The sequence below is a fragment of the Patagioenas fasciata genome, chromosome 5 (assembly GCF_037038585.1).
Source record: "Patagioenas fasciata isolate bPatFas1 chromosome 5, bPatFas1.hap1, whole genome shotgun sequence".
Lineage (NCBI taxonomy): Eukaryota > Metazoa > Chordata > Aves > Columbiformes > Columbidae > Patagioenas > Patagioenas fasciata.
The window spans coordinates 67,255,491-67,273,196 of record NC_092524.1 but is presented as its reverse complement, the minus strand read 5'-3'; the positions used below and the strand labels follow the sequence as shown (position 1 = coordinate 67,273,196).

Here is a 17,706-nt window from a genome sequence, read left to right as displayed (position 1 = left end):
CGGCCCCGCCCCCTACGCATGGCCCCGCCCCGTTGCCATGACTCCGCGGGCCCCATGGCAACGGGGCGGGGCACAGCAGGAGGCGGGGGGTACGAGGCGCCCCTTCTCTCCCTCCCCGGCGGCGCCGCGGCACCTGGACCGCCCCCAGTGATGAGCCGCTCCCCGGCGATCCTTGAACCTTCCCGCTACCCGTAGGCGGGTGACGCTGCCCCGCCCGGCTGGGACAACCGTGCTGATTGGCCAGAGGGGAGGAAGGCGGGGTCTCTGTCGCGCAGGCGCAGTGGGGTGCGCAGCCCAGCGAAGAGGCGGTGGTGGTTTCCGTTGGTGGCGCGCGAGCGGCGGCGGTTGGGTGGTTGCGCGCGCGCAAGATGGTGAGAGGAGCCGGCGCCGCCTGAGGGGAATTGGGAACCGGGGGGAGCGCAACCGCCTCCGCGGGCTCGGGGGGTCCCCTGCTGAGGCGGGAGGGGCGGCGTGAGGCCGGTGTCCCCGGGGGAGGAAGTTGTGAGGGGAGAGCAGGTGCTTTAGGGAGCGGCGAGCACCAGTTCTCCTCAGGGCGAGCCGCTGCTCTGGGGGTGCTGCCTGGGAAGGGGTCGCCTTGAACGGCTCCTCTGTGTCGGGCTGTGCTCACTCACTGCTCCGCGAGGAAAAGGACCTTCTGGGTTGTTTTGCTGTTGTGGGGAGAGCGAAGCAGCAGCTGTTAGCGGAGGCAGCGGTGACCCGCCCTGCCGGCTACGGGGCTTCTGAAAATCTTGCAGTGTAATAGCGGGGTGAGTGGTGGCTGAGGGTCCCCCACAGTAAACCCCCTGCTGCGCTGCTTGGCAGGTGTGCCTGCTGTCTGTGCTGCCCTTCTGTCTCTTGATTTGCTTCAGTTTCTATTAAACCAGGCACTGGTGAGCCAACTTAACCACGGTAGATGATCCGAATCTGCTGTCACTGTGTGTTTTGCAGGCACGGCCTTCAACTTTTCTTAGGGATTTATGCCTGCGTGGCTGTAAAGGTATAAGCAAGAGCCCTGCTTACACAGCAGTGCCTGCGGGATGGTGTTAGGAAACTGCTGAGCCCGGAGGACTGGGAGAAATGCTTCAGAAAAGGGCATTTCATACAGAATATAGCTTCAACTTTGAATTCTGGTGTGGTTTTCTGGTTGTTTTGTTTTGTTGTTTGTCTGTTGAGATCTCCTGAAATAGAAAAAGTGGATATTTGTGATTTTTGTGGATCAGAGGGAGCCAAGAAAAATCTTTAAAGTTTAGGGTAAACAAGCAAATTAATGAATCTGCACACACAGTGCCTGACCTGTCCTGTCACAGCAGAGCCCGGTTTCCTCTCCAGCTGTTGAAAGGAAGCAGAAGCACAAGACTTTGTGCCAGAATTTGGTCAAGGTGGAAGTCTCTTTAGGAGTAAAAACGAACATAGGATATTTGCAAGGTGAATTTGGAAGTGGGGAAGGAGAGACGCTTCTCTGCTTTCTGAGGAAAATCTCACAAGCCGGTGTTGAATGCGAGGAGACAGAACTCAAAAAGTAACTTTCTTCTGATTTGTATGCAGTGATTCATCTGAATGATACAGCTCTTTAGTAGAGCTTGTGATAGGTAATCTTGCAATTTTTGGTTTGTTTTTTTTTTTTTTTCAATTTGAGCACTTTTTTTAAGAAAGTCTTGAAACAGTTGTTTTGGCACAAAAGCCTCGATACCTTAGGAATTTACAAATACAATACAAATAAACTGGAGGTGTTAAATAACTTTTCTAGCTGGCATGCATCTCTTAACTGTGGCCATAGAGGTTATGTGTATAAAATGTTGCTCAGGAAGTGATAGTGGTTGGCTTGGTACAGTTTAAAAATTGCGTGTTTAATGGAAGATAACTTGCTTGTGAAATAAACGTTTCCTTCCCTATCTTCAGTATGATGACTAATATCTTATCTGGACACTTATTCTGAAAACTTGGAGTTAGTAACCTATAAGCACATGGGGGGGGAAGTATGAATGCTTTTTGATTAAAATGTATTAAATGCTTTCTGTGTGTGAAAATCTCAAAAATTCAGTTAGTGTTTTTGGGGGTAAAAATAAGGAGTGACCCTTGATTACTGTCTGTGTGCTTCTGAAATGCTAATAGTAGCTCCTATTATTTTATATACTTAAATTAGTTTAGCCAGTTTACTGCCACATTAAGGGGCTTCCTTATTTCAGGACTTGTCTTTGCAAGTGAACTGTAAAAACTGTTTACTTCTAAGAGCTGTGAGAATAATCCCACTTCAGGAATAGCTAATAAATATTTCTAGTTAACTGTGTGGCTTTGAGAAGGGTCTATTAAAACAGGTAAGTATTCCCTTATTGTGTTTTTAAAAATTGCTTTCATCTATGGTTTTTCTGGTTTGATGTTCTGAAACTGAGCAAGCTGCATGTAGTTCCACTAAACCACTAAAGCAGGGTTTATGCACACATGCTCATGACATGGAGATTTTTTTCTGGTTTACTAGAAAGATTTACCTTTCCCTCCCCTCTGTCATTTCATTTTTTTAGAGTGAATCTCTGGTGGTTTGTGATGTTGCTGAAGACCTGGTGGAGAAACTGAGAAAATTCCGGTTTCGTAAAGAAACCAACAATGCGGCCATTATAAGTAAGTTAAAAACATGTCTGACAAAAATTGCAAAGTCTTGCAGAAAACTTGATCTTCTCTTTTCCTTCTCATGTAACGTTACTGCTGTACCAGGTAAATGTGAGCCAAGAGGCTGTTTATTGCATGAACTTCAGTACTTCCAATTCTGCCTGTAATTTGAACAGTAAAGCAACACTGTTCTTACGATACAAGACTGCATCTGCTCTTAGTAGAGTATTTATACTTAATTGTAGCTCAGAGTCTACTACTGGTTGTAAAATGATAGTAAAAAAAGAAGTCAAGTCACGGCCATTACAGTCATTTTGAGTTTGTAAATTTTGTAGCCTTTAAGGGGAGTTTGACGTTTCTGTGTGAAATTTGAGAGGAGTGTATTGCGATGAATAGCGCTGAGTCTGTGCACTTCTCTTGCCATCAGTGATTTTGGGAAGTCGGGCGACAGACTGAAGAAGCAGAATGGAAGCACAAGGAATGCACTTATAGGGAGAGTGTTAAACTTTGTGCATACATTGCATAGATTGATTGGAAAAACATTGATCTGTATTTTCTTTTGATTTATAGTGAAAATCGACAAGGATAAGCAGTTGGTGGTGCTGGATGAGGAGCATGAGGTTTGTTAAATGAATTGTAAATAAGAGTATCTTCAGCCTGCAATGTATTGTTGTCTCTAAGGTACTGCCTTAGTTTCAAATTGTTATCAAACTCTTAATCTAATTTGGGTCATGAGCTTATTTAAATGCATGGTCACTCAGCATGTAAAGCACAGCGCTATTAATAGTGGAGCTATGCAGAAGCAATTGAGTTGACTAATTAATTGCACAAAAAAGTTATTTGAAAGCTGTTATGGTACAGCTAGGTAAAAAGCACCTTTGGCACCTTCTGGCTTTTTGAAGAGATTTCTGCTGTGTTTCCCCATAGATCTGCATATTTGACTCTGAGCTGATCTGCCATCAATTAGAAGCTGGGATTGCTAATCCTCTGCAGACTCTAAATTTGATAGGTGGCATAATAAGGTCAGCCCAGCATGCAGAGTTTCTTAATGGTACATAGGGCAAAATTAAATCCTTCCCAGGGATTTGAGCATTAACTGTAGCTCTTATTCCTAGAATGTAGAAGTTAATGTAAGATTTAGATAGGATGGGGACTCTTTTTTTTGCTTGCTCAAGGAGGAAGGACTGAGTTTTTCAAAAACACCATTTATGTAGCTGATTTTAACAGATACTTTTTGGTGTGTGCTTGCTTACTTCTTTTTAGCACTGGAGTTAGAAAAGCATAGTAGCTGCCAGCATATCCAACTAGAGTCAAAAATGTTGTCTAAACTCATTATGCCTAAAATAGAGATGATTAGTCATGCTAACATTAATTCTATGTTTAGTCATAGGAATCTATTAGCACACAAACTGCTTTCCTAAACTGATCTAGTAATTTGATTGAGAGATCATTATCAGTTCAACTGTAGATGTACATCTGATGTACAGCTATTTCACTGTTCTATTATTCTGCTTTAGCCTTTATAGTATACTTTCAAGTGCAAGGTCATTTGTTCAAATATTGCTTGTGTTTAATGTTACCAGGGTATTTCTCCTGATGAGCTAAAAGATGAGCTGCCTGAGAGACAACCTCGATATCCTTCTAATGCTGCTGGCATTTGGTCTTACTCACTCCTGGAAGCTGTTCAAAATGTTCAGAGTTGGACTTCACCTTTTTAGGCCAATATTTGCATGTAGTGTGACTTTACTGATACTTTATTTGTGAGAAAACCTGGGTGTCAGCTCTTGTGATACACCAAACAGTTGTCCCACTTGTTGAAACAATGACTGAAACACTTAAGCTTTTCCCAAGATTATATTTTCTTCTAGACTAGATAAAGTTTGGGGAAGTAAAACGAAACCATGCTGCTGTTAATGTAAAGAAGTGAGTAAAATGTACCAGTTTTGTATGTGGCTCCTTCTAAATTTAGAAAAGTGCCTGTGTAACTTAGGATCTGGTTTGGTACTTTGTCAGCACGTGGCCTTTGCTATTTTGCTGCAGTTACAGATTCTGCATGTGCTGTAGGCATGTGATCTGGGGAAGAATCCCTGTATTTAAAAGAAGAAAAGAGGCAAGTAAATTATTCTTTAACTAGATGGAATAAGAGGGGTACTTAAGTTATTAGTGAGGAAAATATCTGCCTCCATTATCCTCAAAAGCTGGCTGGCGCCATTCCACGTGCTGTTCTGAATCTTTCCTTTCATGAGCATAGTACAGTAGGAGGCTACTAAGCAGGAGTGCTAGTGAAAACTTGAGTTAAAATTCAGCAAAACACCTGAAACAATGAAGTGCTTAGTCTGCAAAGAAAGAATTTGGCTTCCATTAAGCACATTGGTGGGTGTGGGAAGTCTTTTTATAAAGCTGGGAAAGGAATATTTGTGATGAAAGGGTGATTTTTAACTCTGATGTGAAACAACAAGACAGCCCTGTCATCCAGCTCTGGTAGAGGTTGGTAAAGGCAGTGTCAGTTCTGAAAGTTAAATATGGAAGTGAAAACAGGAGAGCAGTGAGAGTCCCTACCAAATTTAAAGCGTCTCCTAGAATGCAAGACTTATTTGTGCTTTCATCAAGCTCTGATAACTGAGGATTATATCCTAAGAAAATTGTTGATTTCTTAGTTTCTTTAACCTCAGAAAAAACATTTATTGTGTATAGTTACAAGTATCAACATGATGATGGAAGAGTTTCTTACCCCTTGTGCTTTATCTTCTCCAGTCCAGTTGGTGAGTGAACACTGTGGTAGCTACTGTGTGCTGTACATACGGGGATATTCTTTGCTATGGAAGATAAAATGAATGCTTAACGCTCAAGTAATGGTTCAGATTTGGATTTGCTGATGCCGGTGCTGGAAGCGAGGCCCTATAAGGCTATGGCATCTGGAGACTTTCTTTGGCAGAGGGGAATCTCAATATATTAACTCCATCCTGTCACCCTCTCCTCAAATCTTGGGAAATCCTCAAAATATCACTAGACGAGGCTCAGGAAATGAGTGAGAAGAGGGCTGGAATGTACCACCTCTGTTCCTGAGGATTTCTGTTCATCTCTGTCCCTCTTGCTGTTCGGATGTTAGCAACTGGCTGGGAAGAAATTCCTCAGAAGCGCATGGAACCTGTGTCTACCTGCGAAAGAAACAGATCTCTGTAAAAGAGTTAGGATGGGATTTGAGAAGAGGTTTTTTGGGGGGGTCTGTATGCAATGGGCAGCAACAGAGGGTGCTCCCAAACAGTGCCGTGATGTGAAGGTCTAAATGATTGCCACAAGTAGGGCTGAAAAAGGAGAAAATGAGGGCTCTGGAACCCACATCTGGGCAGGTAAAAGTGCTGAGTGGACAGGCTGTAGTCAAGGAGAAAAAGAGTATAGTCTTAGATTGGCCCAAATTTATACAGAGCAGTAGGTTCCTCTGCTTGCATCACGTTAGCCCTAAACATAAACCTAACTGTGCAGAAAACTCTGTAATTTTAATAGAAGCCAAATAACCTGTGACTTGATTTGCTCTTACAGAACTGAGTTGCTCCTGTGGCTTCCATCTGTGTTCTGAATTGTAATAGGGAAGCTTGCTGGTATTACTGGATTATCCTTGTTATCCCTTAGAAGAAGATAAACTGATTGCATTGTTTTACCCTTCATTACTCAGAACTAGAATAACTAGGTAGGTAGAGAGTTTAGCAACTAGTGAGCATATTCTCCAGTTATCTGAGCATCTTTGAATGTTCTGGGTGTTACTTCTCTTCAGAAGGGCAGATATTTTGTGAGTTAGAAAAGCAAGAAACTTTCTGGGACACCTTGAAGTAGCAAAGCAGGCAGACTTGTAGTACTTCATAGGAAAAGAAAGCTTACACAGTACTCTTTATGGATGGCAAGATCATATCTAGAAACTTCTGAACAAGCAAATACTAAAGAAAAGCCTTGTTTTTTTATTTTCTTGAGGTTTTGTGTTTCAAAAAAAAAATTTACAAACATAAGATAGTGGTTAGACTGATACTGGAGTCAGAAATGAACCATTAGCTGGGACTTTCAATAGCAGTTACCTACAGCTGTGACTGCAGTGGCTCTGTGGTGGGGGGTGAGAGGGGAGTAATTTTGAGCTACTAGTTAAGTTTGGGAATTTGAGGAGACATTGGGAGAACAACAAATTCAAACTGATTTGGTTTGTTCTCATTTTAACTCGAGCTCGAAGGCATCAACTATAAAGATCTGTATAAGTTTAACTATCAGAAACAGGAAGAGGGTAAAGAATTGAATGTAATGTAATCAGCACAGTGCTGTGGTGGCGGAAGGTGCTGCTTGGTTGGCTGTTGTGATTCAAGTTTGACCGCTGCAGTATTTGGTGGAACCTCTAAGCGGAAATACAGGTGCATGTTGAGACCACGAATTCAACTTGCACAACTATTACTTCTGGAAATGCTTTTCAAGTCCAGCTATGAAAGTAAGAGCAAGGATGACAATGTATGTAAAGAAACAGGTCACTTCTCTGAATGGAGACTTTAGCTTTCAGTTTGGATTATTAAAAAAAATGTTATTTTTGAAGTGTTGCAGTCAAAGTAACTAGACAACCTCTTTACATATGTATTTTTTTTTCCACATAACTACAGGATGTAAGCCTGAACAACAGATGATGTATGCTGGAAGCAAGAATAAGCTTGTACAGACAGCTGAACTCACTAAGGTATAATTGAACAGCTGAAATAACTGTCTCCCCCTTAAATGCAGGTTCCAGAAGCTGTTTTGTGTCCTGCTTGAACCTTTTGCAAGAAGGGTATTATGAGACTTCGTAATTACAGTGGACAGATTTTGTTTTAGGAAGACTGAAGAGAGTGGCATGTGAGGATTTGTGGAGTTTTAGGGTCCAGGAAGAACAGTGTTCTCTAAAACTAAAATATCCATCAGTAGGGCAGATGTCTTTACTTTGGCAAATGAATTTATTGATGGGAAGAGTAGGCTGAAGTTGTGTGGTGTGGACTAGTTTTGCTGGATGAATTATGGGCTGGATGCTTGCAGAACATAGCCTTCAGAATAAATAACTCATGTGCCAAGCACTGAACAATTCTAAATCTTCCTGTGTTTACCTCTTTCAGTACTGAGACCAGAATAAATCACTGCATTCACTGAGCCTAGGTATATATATTAAAAAACCAAACCAGCCAAACAAATAAAAAACCACAAACAAAAACAATAGCAAAACCAAAAAAAGCCACAGCTAATTGTCATTTTGAAGATCTTTGAAAACTCTCCTTAATTGGCACCTAGGTTTCTTAAAGATTTAGTTTCAACTAGTAAAGCCAAATAGAGTGAGTGGCCACTTCAGGTTTTTCATACAATATGAAGTGACTTCAGCATTCCCCAACAGCACCGTTCCCTTTTGATCTTCCTTATCCTGACTGAGTACTTTTAACATCCCAGTAAAAATGTATTTTGGGCCAATAAGAAAACTGTGAACTTCTCCCTCTTCTAGCTATACCCTGTGAGAAAGGACCTCTCTGCTTTAAGTTAGAGGTTGAGTTGACAGGGCTAAACGGGAGGGAAGCAATCGGTACAGCCCCAAGAAATCTTTTATTTTAACTTTGTTGAAACTGCACCTTAGAGGCCTGAGAACTTTAGCATCTTTGATAAAAAGGAAGAATTTGTTCAGGAGGAGGAAAGTTTTCAGTGAGTGAGAAAGAAGAGTTGATGAGAAGAAGGTATTAAGCCTGGGCACTGCTCTACTGGAGTTACTATCACCTGTCAAGCGGGAGAAATTCAGTCGGAAAGGCTTTTGAATGAGAACCTAGGAGTGGATAGAGGGGTCCGTGATCTTCCTTCTGAAGCTGGAGAAGACAATCTGTCTCCAGGTTGCTTACTTGTTCTTCAAATGCGCTTCATTGTCCCCACTCACTGAGCCATGTTTCATTTTAGCTCATGCTGCGACTTCCTCCTGCTGCGATTTCTGCATGTGACTCAACTGAGCCGTCTTATTTTTTCAGTGGCTTGTGTATGAGCTTCTGTTAAGCTGTTCTCTTCTTTTAATACCAAGTTTTGTGGGTTTTATCCCTCATATTTTACTTTAAAAAATCAGGATTAGTTGATAGTGAATCACTGTCTGAATACAAGAAACAGTGTTCAGAGTCCATTCTAGCAGAGATGGGGAATGAGGAAGAAAAGATACAAAACTTGAATTGTTTTCTGAAGAAGATTAAAATGGTGAAGTGGATGAGGCCAGGATTAAATAGGAAGTTCTTTCCAAACAGCAGGTTCACTGGAAGACTTCGTGAGTCTTAAAAAATCCCACCCATTGTTTTGGCCTGCGTGCTTGTTGCAGCTCTCTGCTCCATACCCTTAGAAGGGCAGATAACTGATTTAGTGCTGGCAGAGCTTTATTTTCAGTGTTGTCAGAATAGTAACACCAGTTTCCAGTGAAAATATTGTTCTTGTTTTTATTGCCTAGAAGAAGGTGTGTTTGAAAGCCTCTGGATCTGTAAAATTTACTTACCTAACTCTTCTGAAAATATGATCTATTTGTGGGCATCTCGAAGACTCCAGTTAGTGATACAGGATTAACTGAGCCTTTCTTCAAGCACATTAACAACAACAAAAACCCCACAACCAACCAACCAAACTCCAAACATTGCTTGCACATGTGGAATGTAAAGAATATATTGGTGTCTCTGGTTTATTTTCCAAGTTTTTTTTATTCTGAGGTATCTCGGTTTTCTTACAGGGAAAACAGTATGCTACTGGATACTGTGGGTTTATTTCATTTCAGAGGAGGAATAACTGTGTCTTGGGCTGGGCAAATTTCCTGAACTTTGAGCTTAATTCAGCCCAGAGGTTAAATTAATTTGTATTCTTCAAACAGACTATCTTCTTGCTGAGATAATGCATATGAGATAGTGCCATTTCAGAATAACTTTAAAATGTAGTACATGTGCTGTTCTTACCTAGTTTTAAAGAAGAATGAAGTCTAGAAATAGGAATTATGGAATTGTTCGAGTTAGTGATATTCCTTGCCACTTAGTCTTGTGTATTTTCCACTGATGTTACTTTAGAACATTAACTGAGCCTTTCAAGAAAGCACGTGAAAACTGCAGGTTGCTTCCTGGTTTATTACGGCTCAACCAACTTGTGTGGCAAGGTGTTGATTGCATTGTATGCTTATCCCTTTCAAGTACCATCACCTGAAGAATTGACAAGATGCAATTTTGTTTAGGTATTTGAAATAAGAAATACAGAAGACCTAACTGAAGAATGGCTGCGTGAGAAACTGGGCTTCTTCCATTAAGAAAACCTCCGAAAATAAGTATTTATGTACCATCCTGATAATACTGGAACCAGACATGAGTACTTACATCTAAAAAATGCACTGTATTTACATCTGTCTCCTGCAGTATCTCTCTTGTGCAAAGTTTGTGCAAAGAATGGCAGGTCTGTCTCCTTGAAGTAACAAGTCTCTGCAGGTGTTTCCTTATTTGTACCTGTTAAAAGGGAATACTCCTCTGCAGGGACTCCTTTTGCACTCCTGTGACTAATATTTCTATAACTAAAATAGTTCAGTTCTGGATTTATAACTATCTACGAACATAATTTGGAAGCTGACGCTAACTTCTTCTGAGCTACAAATGCATCCTTATGACATATACTAGCCATTTATATGCAGAAATTGTGTACTGTCACGTAATTTTCAGACTTTTTGACTTAACGTCTTCTCAGTTTTGAAAACTACTCTCTGGAAGCATTTAATATCCAAAAGACAAAATCCTTGTACTGCAAACCCATCCGTTTGCCTTGCCATCGAGTCCATGTGAACTTTCTCAAATTCTTGGAATTAATTTTTGTCATTCCAGTAATTCCTCAGTTGACTGAGTCGATCTTACAGAATTTCAGGGCACAGCTTTGACTGTCCAGTTCTCATGCTGATATAGTCTTACAGGAACTAGGTGATAACTAAGGGCTGAACTACAACTCTGGCTACTCTGGTACCAGATGTTTTGCATATATAACTTACTACACTGTTAAGAACTTTACCTCTTTGCTCATTTCCTGTTATATGAACACCTGTTAAAATACTGTGTGCCTTTAATTTGTTAGCTTTAAAATGACTTGAGAATTTTACACTGCCACTTATTACAAATTTGGTAAAAACTTTGTTAAAGAATCCAAGTAACATTTTTTCCTAGTGCCTGGTCTTGCAGTTGACATCTGTTAAAAAAGAAAGCTAACCTCATTTTCTTTGAAATTCCAGTCATCTACTCCATTTGTAGGAGTCAGGAGGTTAAAGCTTTTCATGATTATGAATGATTTATATCTCTTTTGTTATAAAAGCTGGCCACACATAGCTTTTGAGTAATTACAGTCTCTTTCTTAACTGCTTGTTGGTCAAAACTACATTCCAGATAAAACTTTTGCATAAGTGGTAATTTGATTTTCATTTACTTACGGTTCATCTCTTTGAAACAACAAATATTCTAATGTGAAAATAGTATTTAACTTTTATATATGACCAGTCTTTTTACAGGTCCGTTTTATATTCGCTAGAGTAGTTGTCTGACGTGGGACGCGTTGGGCCCATGCGGTGGCAAAAGGAGTTGCTCATGTGACAGTATCTCACTATCTTGCTCATGAGTGTTTGTTGTGCTTCTGAATCAGTATCTGCGTGAGAGCAGCTTCCTGTTGATAACGTACCTTAAAATACAGCTGCGCTAACAAATCTGTTTGCTGGGAAGGAATGCAGTGTTAAATTTGGAGGCCAGTATTTCATGCTGTGAAACCTTTGCTGAAAGGAGGTTTATTTTTTGTTTGTAAACATCTGTTGTGTTAGTGTTAAAACACTAATTCCTCTAAAATCGCAGGGAATTCATTTGCAAAGGTCCTCAGTGTTGATAAATCTCTTCTTAGTTTGATGTTACTGCTCATTTATTTGTATACTAATCTGAGTTCAGAGGAGCTTTTCAAAAGTACGTGTTAGAATGATCCAATTAAGTTGGTCTTTCAGTGCAGGGAAAAAAAAATGCTTGTAATTAAAATTACATTTCTGTGTTAATGTAGTGAACTGGAAAAACAATTTCACTTCCCTGGACAAAAAAATAAATGTGGATTATGAAACTGTTGCTTGATCATTCTGTACTACAGATCAATAAAAACAATATCTTTTGTGACAAACATTGTATGAATAAGACTTTGGCTTAAAGAATAGTGTCATTCTAAGCATCAGTCTTGAAACAGCAAGGATCTCGTTTTGTTGGCATTGTGCTCACAGGCATGTCAGTACAGCGCGGGGGACAGGGAAACTGCCACTTGTACCGATCAGCTTGATTGGCAGTGGGGAAAACTGGATTAATAATCTTTGTTATTGTACTTTGTACACTGGGAGGCTGCCAGCATCCAACTGCTGCTTGCACAGGTCTTGACAAAAATGACTGTAAAAGGGGCCTCTCTCTTTCTTTTGGGAGGAGAAGGGAGGAGCTGCTGCAGTCAAATGGTTGAATTTGATTCTTCATCTCTGGATCACTCCACCTTCTGCCAAGAAAACATTGGCTGTATCTTCAGTCCAAGTTCTTTTCTTGTCTCTTCAGGCGTTATTGTTGCTTCCACTTAAGGACTTTCTGCCTTGAGTGCTGCCCCACAATTGCATAGAGCGAACAAATCCCCATGAGAGCATTAAAACCATTTTCTTGTGAAAGGTGATGTTGATGCTGCTCAGCCCACCAGTACTGTTCTTCAAACAGCTTTTCTTGGCAGCTGTACGTCTATCCCCTCTCGGAGCTGTGGAGCTGAGGAAGCAGCTGCAGGTACCTGGAGAACAAGCGTGCAGAGGATGTTTGCTGTTCTAGGCTCCGTTGTGGTTTTCTTGTTTTTAATGCAGTGTTTCGACACAACTGGCTGCTGCTTACTGTCCTAGGCTCTTGAGATACAGGTAGTGCTAATACTTGATTAAATAAAGGCATTAATTATGATTGTGATCATACTTATTTTCATAATGTACTCTTCCCACCTTTAGAACTCTATTTTCTGTACTGAAGAGAAGCAGGAGGCAGATGTGTCCATGTTCAGAAGGCCAGTATGTTCTGACTATACTGTACTAGTGAGTTGCCCATCTATAATCGTACATTTGTCTTGAATTTTCAGATCTCTGAAGAGGGTTCAAATTAAAGGACAACATAAATTAATGGCACTTATGGGAGCCTTTGTAGCTAAAGGTCTGAGAGTCAGCATTTTCCATTGTGAGCTCCTATTTTTCAGGAGTTGGGTTTGCCATAGAATCCTTGGCCTGGAGTTAAAGTTAGAGGTCTCATAAAGGGAGACTTCTGCCACAATTAATCTGGTTTGCTTGACTAGATGGCAGGGATGCAGCTTTTGCAATCGTATTCGTTGATGGTAAGCTGAATTAAAGCATGAGTTTGCATGTCAGCCTATAAAATGGATTTGTATTGTTTGAATTTTTTTAACAACAAAAGTATTTGATGGTTTAAGTGTGTTTCTAGGATCATGAATGCTGTTTTGATCTGTCAAACGAGGCAATAATGCAGGTGTCGACACCTTTTCACTTCTCCAAAGGAGCATCTTCTGCATTCGTACCAGGGTTCCATTTTTGTATCTTTAACTGTAAAATAACTAGTCCAGAAATCAATGTTTAACTGGTAACAGGAGTCTGAATCACACATGCAAAAGCAAGGGAGTTCAGTCCCTCGCTTCAGTGCGCTCAAAAAAGGAAATGTCGTACAACTATTTTTTCTTTAATAAATACATCTGGTAACTGTGTACTGGGGGTATGATGGGACATGAGGAGGGGCACAGTGAAACTCTTGCTTTTGTTAGGTGACCCAGACTCCGTGTGACTTGTCCTGGGACATGGCAGGGTTGGCACCAGTGCTGCGAGAGGTTCACGGCCAGTTTTGAGAATTTGGCAATTCCATGAAAATATCAGTAACCAGTACAACTTCCATACGCTGTTTAGTCTCTGCTAGTTCACATTGCATGTTTACTTTAAACCAAATCTTTTTTGCTAAGCATGGTGCTTGTATTGGTTTAAATAAAATGTTTAATTAAGAGGTTCTGTTGCCCTGTTTTAATTGCACGGTATCACATCTATCATGAGTGTCTGACAGGGGTAAAGCTTTTAATTGTAGGTATGACCACCTTTTCTCAGCTTCTTGGAGTTTGCTTTGGACTTGTAGCATGGTCTTCAGTCATTAATGTGCTCCTTTGCTTGCTCTTCTACCTAAAATAATTCTTCTTGCCATCTGTTGTGAAGGGTGACAGCAAAGGAGAGGAGCTGATGGATTGTGGTGGGACAACCGCTGTCCCCCCTGGCTGCTTTGCACCTTGGTCTCCCAAAACTCAGTGTGTATTCTTGTCAGCTGTGAGACAGCATGGGGGCTCAACTTCATTCTGAAGCATCACTTAGACTTCGATGTTTCACCTCTCCCACAAGGTCAAGGCTCCTGGTGTAACCTGGAGCTGTGAAATGCAATGTAATGTGCAGGTGCCAGCTGAATGCTGTTAGAGTAGTTGTGTAGGAGACCCCAGGGCTTGAAGGAGTCAAAAGAACTTAGTTGCACCTTTTTCTTCTCACAGTTGCTCATCTCTTTCCTGCCCATGAGACCCCCAGGTTTAATTGATGCATGACGACTGTTTCTTCCTTTCCTGTCCTTGGAGATTATTTTTTTTAATATTGTTGAATACTAAAGATAATACAAGGAATTCAGCTTCAGTAGCTGCTGTACATTGTTTCTGCCAATGCTGATTAAACATGATAGAGGTCAACCCCTTCTCTCTCAGGTGAGATTGATCTGTGAAGGAGAAAATGCGCAGCTGTTTCAGCTCTGGAATGGCATCTTGGTCACCTCATTGTGTTGCAACAAAATGTGTCGGCAAAAGCTATGAAATAAAAATCAGCTGAGCTGCTGTGGGAGAAGAATGGTTCTCAAGTACAGCTGATTAAAGGGAAGGAGGGGAAAAATAAAAGGAAGAAATAGATCTCCCATCAGAGGGGGAGGCCACCTGTGGAGTCCTGTTCACTCACTGTGCTTAACTAGAAAATGAGGTGATGGTTTACTGGTCCTGCGAGATCATTGCGATGGTAAAAGCAAAAGCTGACAAAAGAAAATTGCAAGGAGATATAGGGATATGAAGTGAAGGGCAGCTGCTTTGCTTCAGGAAAGGTCATTGATTTGTAATAGTTATTTTAAAAGGGCAGTTGAGTGCTTGTTGAAGTGAAAGCTAGGGAAGAAAACAGGAAACAAAATGGAAAAGCAGTTCAAATCTGCAGTGTAGCCTGAGTATCACACAGCTGCTGCTTTCCTGCTGTGTAACTGGGAGGAGTTTGCTACGGGGAGCCCTGGTCTTGGCAGGGTCTTTGAGGATGACGCAGAGAAGAAATCGAGTTGGTTCTGGGGGAGCTGGAAGAGGAGCTGGGGCGATTGCTGCCTGTATGAGTAGAAAATAGAACAGGATTTGTTAATCTTCTAAGATGTGGCTGGTTAGGAAAAAAGTGAGCTCAGCTTCGTGTGGGAAAGCGTGCAGAGAAGCGTTTTGGAGTCCCTGGGGTTTGCTTTGCATGTATGACAGCTACCTCTACCAAGTAGAGGAAGAGCTGTGGAGATGGTACCAAGTTTGTGGAGTAATTGTTTCTTCCCCTTCTTCTCCAGAAGGGTATTGAGCCCAGGGAATCAGTCCTGTGTGCTGAGCTGGCGTCCAGGCTGCTCTGGGCACACGGCTTAAATTGTAACTGCTGGGGAAGAGGGAATTTTTCATGGACCCAAGAGGAAGCCCTGATGTTCCTAAAGAGCAGTTGCAAACCGCCAGATACGCAGGTGTATGGGTTCCTGTAGCTTAGCGAGGAAAAGGAGTTGTAGTTCTCAAAAGATAGTAAGAGTCCATCGGGGTACTGGCAGCCTCTTTCAGGGCTGTTGTGTGAGACAGTGGGCTGGACTGATTTGTGCTGTATTCTAGGCATTTGGAGCTTCATTGCCAGCCATGTTTCAATGAACACAACAATTCTGAAGCACAAGGAGCCCTGGCATTAACTTTTAATTTCTCCAATTAATACATATTGGCATCTGCCAGGACTCTATACTGAAAGGCTGAGCAATTACGTATCTCAGTTTTTTCCTATTAACGCTCAATTCTCATTCTGTGAAAAACAGTGAAGTAAAATGGTGAAATACTGAACAGTGAATATTGCCTAATTGTGGTTCGGACACTACTGCATGAAAAATTGTCTTCCCATCTGTGTAAACTTGGCTACTGTTCCTCTCCCAGTTCTCATAGGCTTTCTTCTCTATCTGCTGTTCCCTTTTGGTGACACTAAGCTGCTGAGCTCTTGTGGGGAGAACAGGCTTTCTGCTCTGGTGTGTATACATGGTATTTTGTACAGCCTCGCTCTGTGTCTTTTCTTAACGTGCCCATAAAGTGAAAGAGATGATTTTAATATATTTGCATACACGTAGTTAATCAGCATGGTCCGTTTTGTCACGCCACAGGGGGCTTGTCTCCTCTGGACTGTTTTTTTGTTGTGCTTGGATTTTTTCAGGGACTGGAAATGTACTGTGGGTTAGCTGTGTTCACCCTTGGTGGTAAGTGGGACGTCTCATCCGGAAGGTGATGGAGTTCGGATGAAACTCCCCTGACAGCTCCAGCTGTTCCTCAGCAGGAGATGGAGGGGAGCAGAGAGCAATTATCAGCCAGAACGACTCTGAATGCAGAACACATGCGAACGCTGGGGAAACAGCATGACTGTCTTTCATGGCAAATTTACTTCTGCAATGGGGAAGTCCCATCAAAGCTTTTTGAAAGGCGCACTGTTAACCGTTCCTGCTGTTATGTGCTGTGGCAGGCAGCTAGTAGTATGAATGCAGCTTCTTTTCCCTTTTCCACAGTACTCGGCTCAACAATTAATATAACGCACCCTTGAAATCCCCCTGCCAAACAGCATCTGTTGTTGTCACCTCTTTTCTGCAGAAAATGGGAAGACCGCAGAGGAAAATGGGGCAGAAATGGTTCAGTTGAAAGGGAAAGGGGCACCAGCCATCCTACACTTTCATTGAGGCCTTAGAGGACAGAAGTAGAGCAGAAAGTTAGGGGTCAGTGCCCTTATTGGGCTGAATAGGGAACAAGAGAGATTTAGCATTTCTTCAAAAGAATATCTAATTTTAAATATCCGCCATTGGAAAACGCTGCTGGATAATTGGGGAAGAATGTGCCTGCCCTGCTCGCAAACGCGGCCTGCCTGGCCATCTGCTCCGACGGCGACAAATCCTGGATTGATTTGCGAACGTGATTAATTCAGCCAGGACGACCGGATCAAGGGATCAGCGAGAGGCAATATTTCTACCTTACCTCCAGCTGTGAATGTGCAACTGTTTGGTTCAGAAGTGCAAAACAAATTGTGTAGCTGTATTACTGCCAGAATGGAAAAACAGATACATCCACTCAACAGCCCTGTTTGCCTTGAATGGCCCATTCCAAGGTCTATAAGCACGTTCTAACATAAACCCAATTTCCCTGTTTGAGGTGAAGCAGAGCTGTTCTCATTTTACAGAGAGCTTCTGTCTCTTTAGTCCATGTGCCGATGCTGCTGTCGTTCTTCTCGCTGCAGTTTAGTCCTAAGATCTTGGAGCTGCTGGCTCTGTGACCTTGTCCATGTGGCCTGGAGAGGCTGATGTGGAGTGTGAGCAACCCACCCACCCATCCACCCTGCTCCCTGTCCCTGAGGTTACTGATGGGGGAACTGGTGCGTGGAACTTCAAATCCTGGGGTCAGTTTTGGGCCCCTCATGACAAGAAAGACTTTAAGGTTGTAAGCAAGAGGGGGGGTCACGCTCTTCTCCCAAGTAACAAGCAACAGGACGAGAGGAAACAACTTCAAGTTGTGCCAGGGGAGGTTGAGGTTGGATCTTGGGAACAATTTCTTCCCCAAAGGGCTGTTGGGCATTGGAACAGGCTGCCCAGGGCAGTGCTGGAGTCACCATCCCTGGAGGGGTTGAACAGGCACGTAAATGAGGTTCTGAGGGACATGGGGTAGTGACAGGGGTGGGTTAACTGTTGGACTTGATGATCTTGAGGGTCTCTGCCCAACCAAAGGGAAGCTCTT

At 42.1% G+C, this 17,706-nt stretch overlaps 1 protein-coding gene across 3 annotated transcripts; it reads left to right on the top strand.

The window, feature by feature from the left end:
* Positions 1–235: 235 nt before the first annotated feature.
* On the top strand, positions 236–13,664 carry GMFB (glia maturation factor beta). Of its 3 annotated transcripts, XM_071809794.1 has the most exons (8): positions 264–371; positions 1,546–1,589; positions 2,520–2,616; positions 3,175–3,224; positions 4,188–4,239; positions 5,286–5,366; positions 7,236–7,309; positions 9,827–13,664. In XM_071809794.1, coding segments are annotated over exons 3-8 (330 nt in total). In that variant the 5' UTR covers positions 264–371; positions 1,546–1,589; positions 2,520–2,615; the 3' UTR covers positions 9,899–13,664. The 3 variants fall into 3 exon arrangements, with proteins under 3 accessions (XP_065694490.1, XP_071665895.1, XP_071665896.1); XM_065838418.2 differs by lacking the exon at positions 1,546–1,589 and having other exon boundaries at positions 236–371; XM_071809795.1 differs by lacking the exons at positions 264–371; positions 1,546–1,589 and adding an exon at positions 581–767.
* The last annotated feature ends 4,042 nt before the right edge of the window (positions 13,665–17,706 follow it).

Excerpts from the sequence above, each read along its gene's own strand:
- GMFB (XM_065838418.2), top strand. Across the intron at positions 2,617-3,174 it reads CAACAATGCGGCCATTATAA|TGAAAATCGACAAGGATAAG; the intron begins GTAAGTTAAAAA and ends TTTGATTTATAG. Across the intron at positions 7,310-9,826 it reads AGACAGCTGAACTCACTAAG|GTATTTGAAATAAGAAATAC; the intron begins GTATAATTGAAC and ends AATTTTGTTTAG.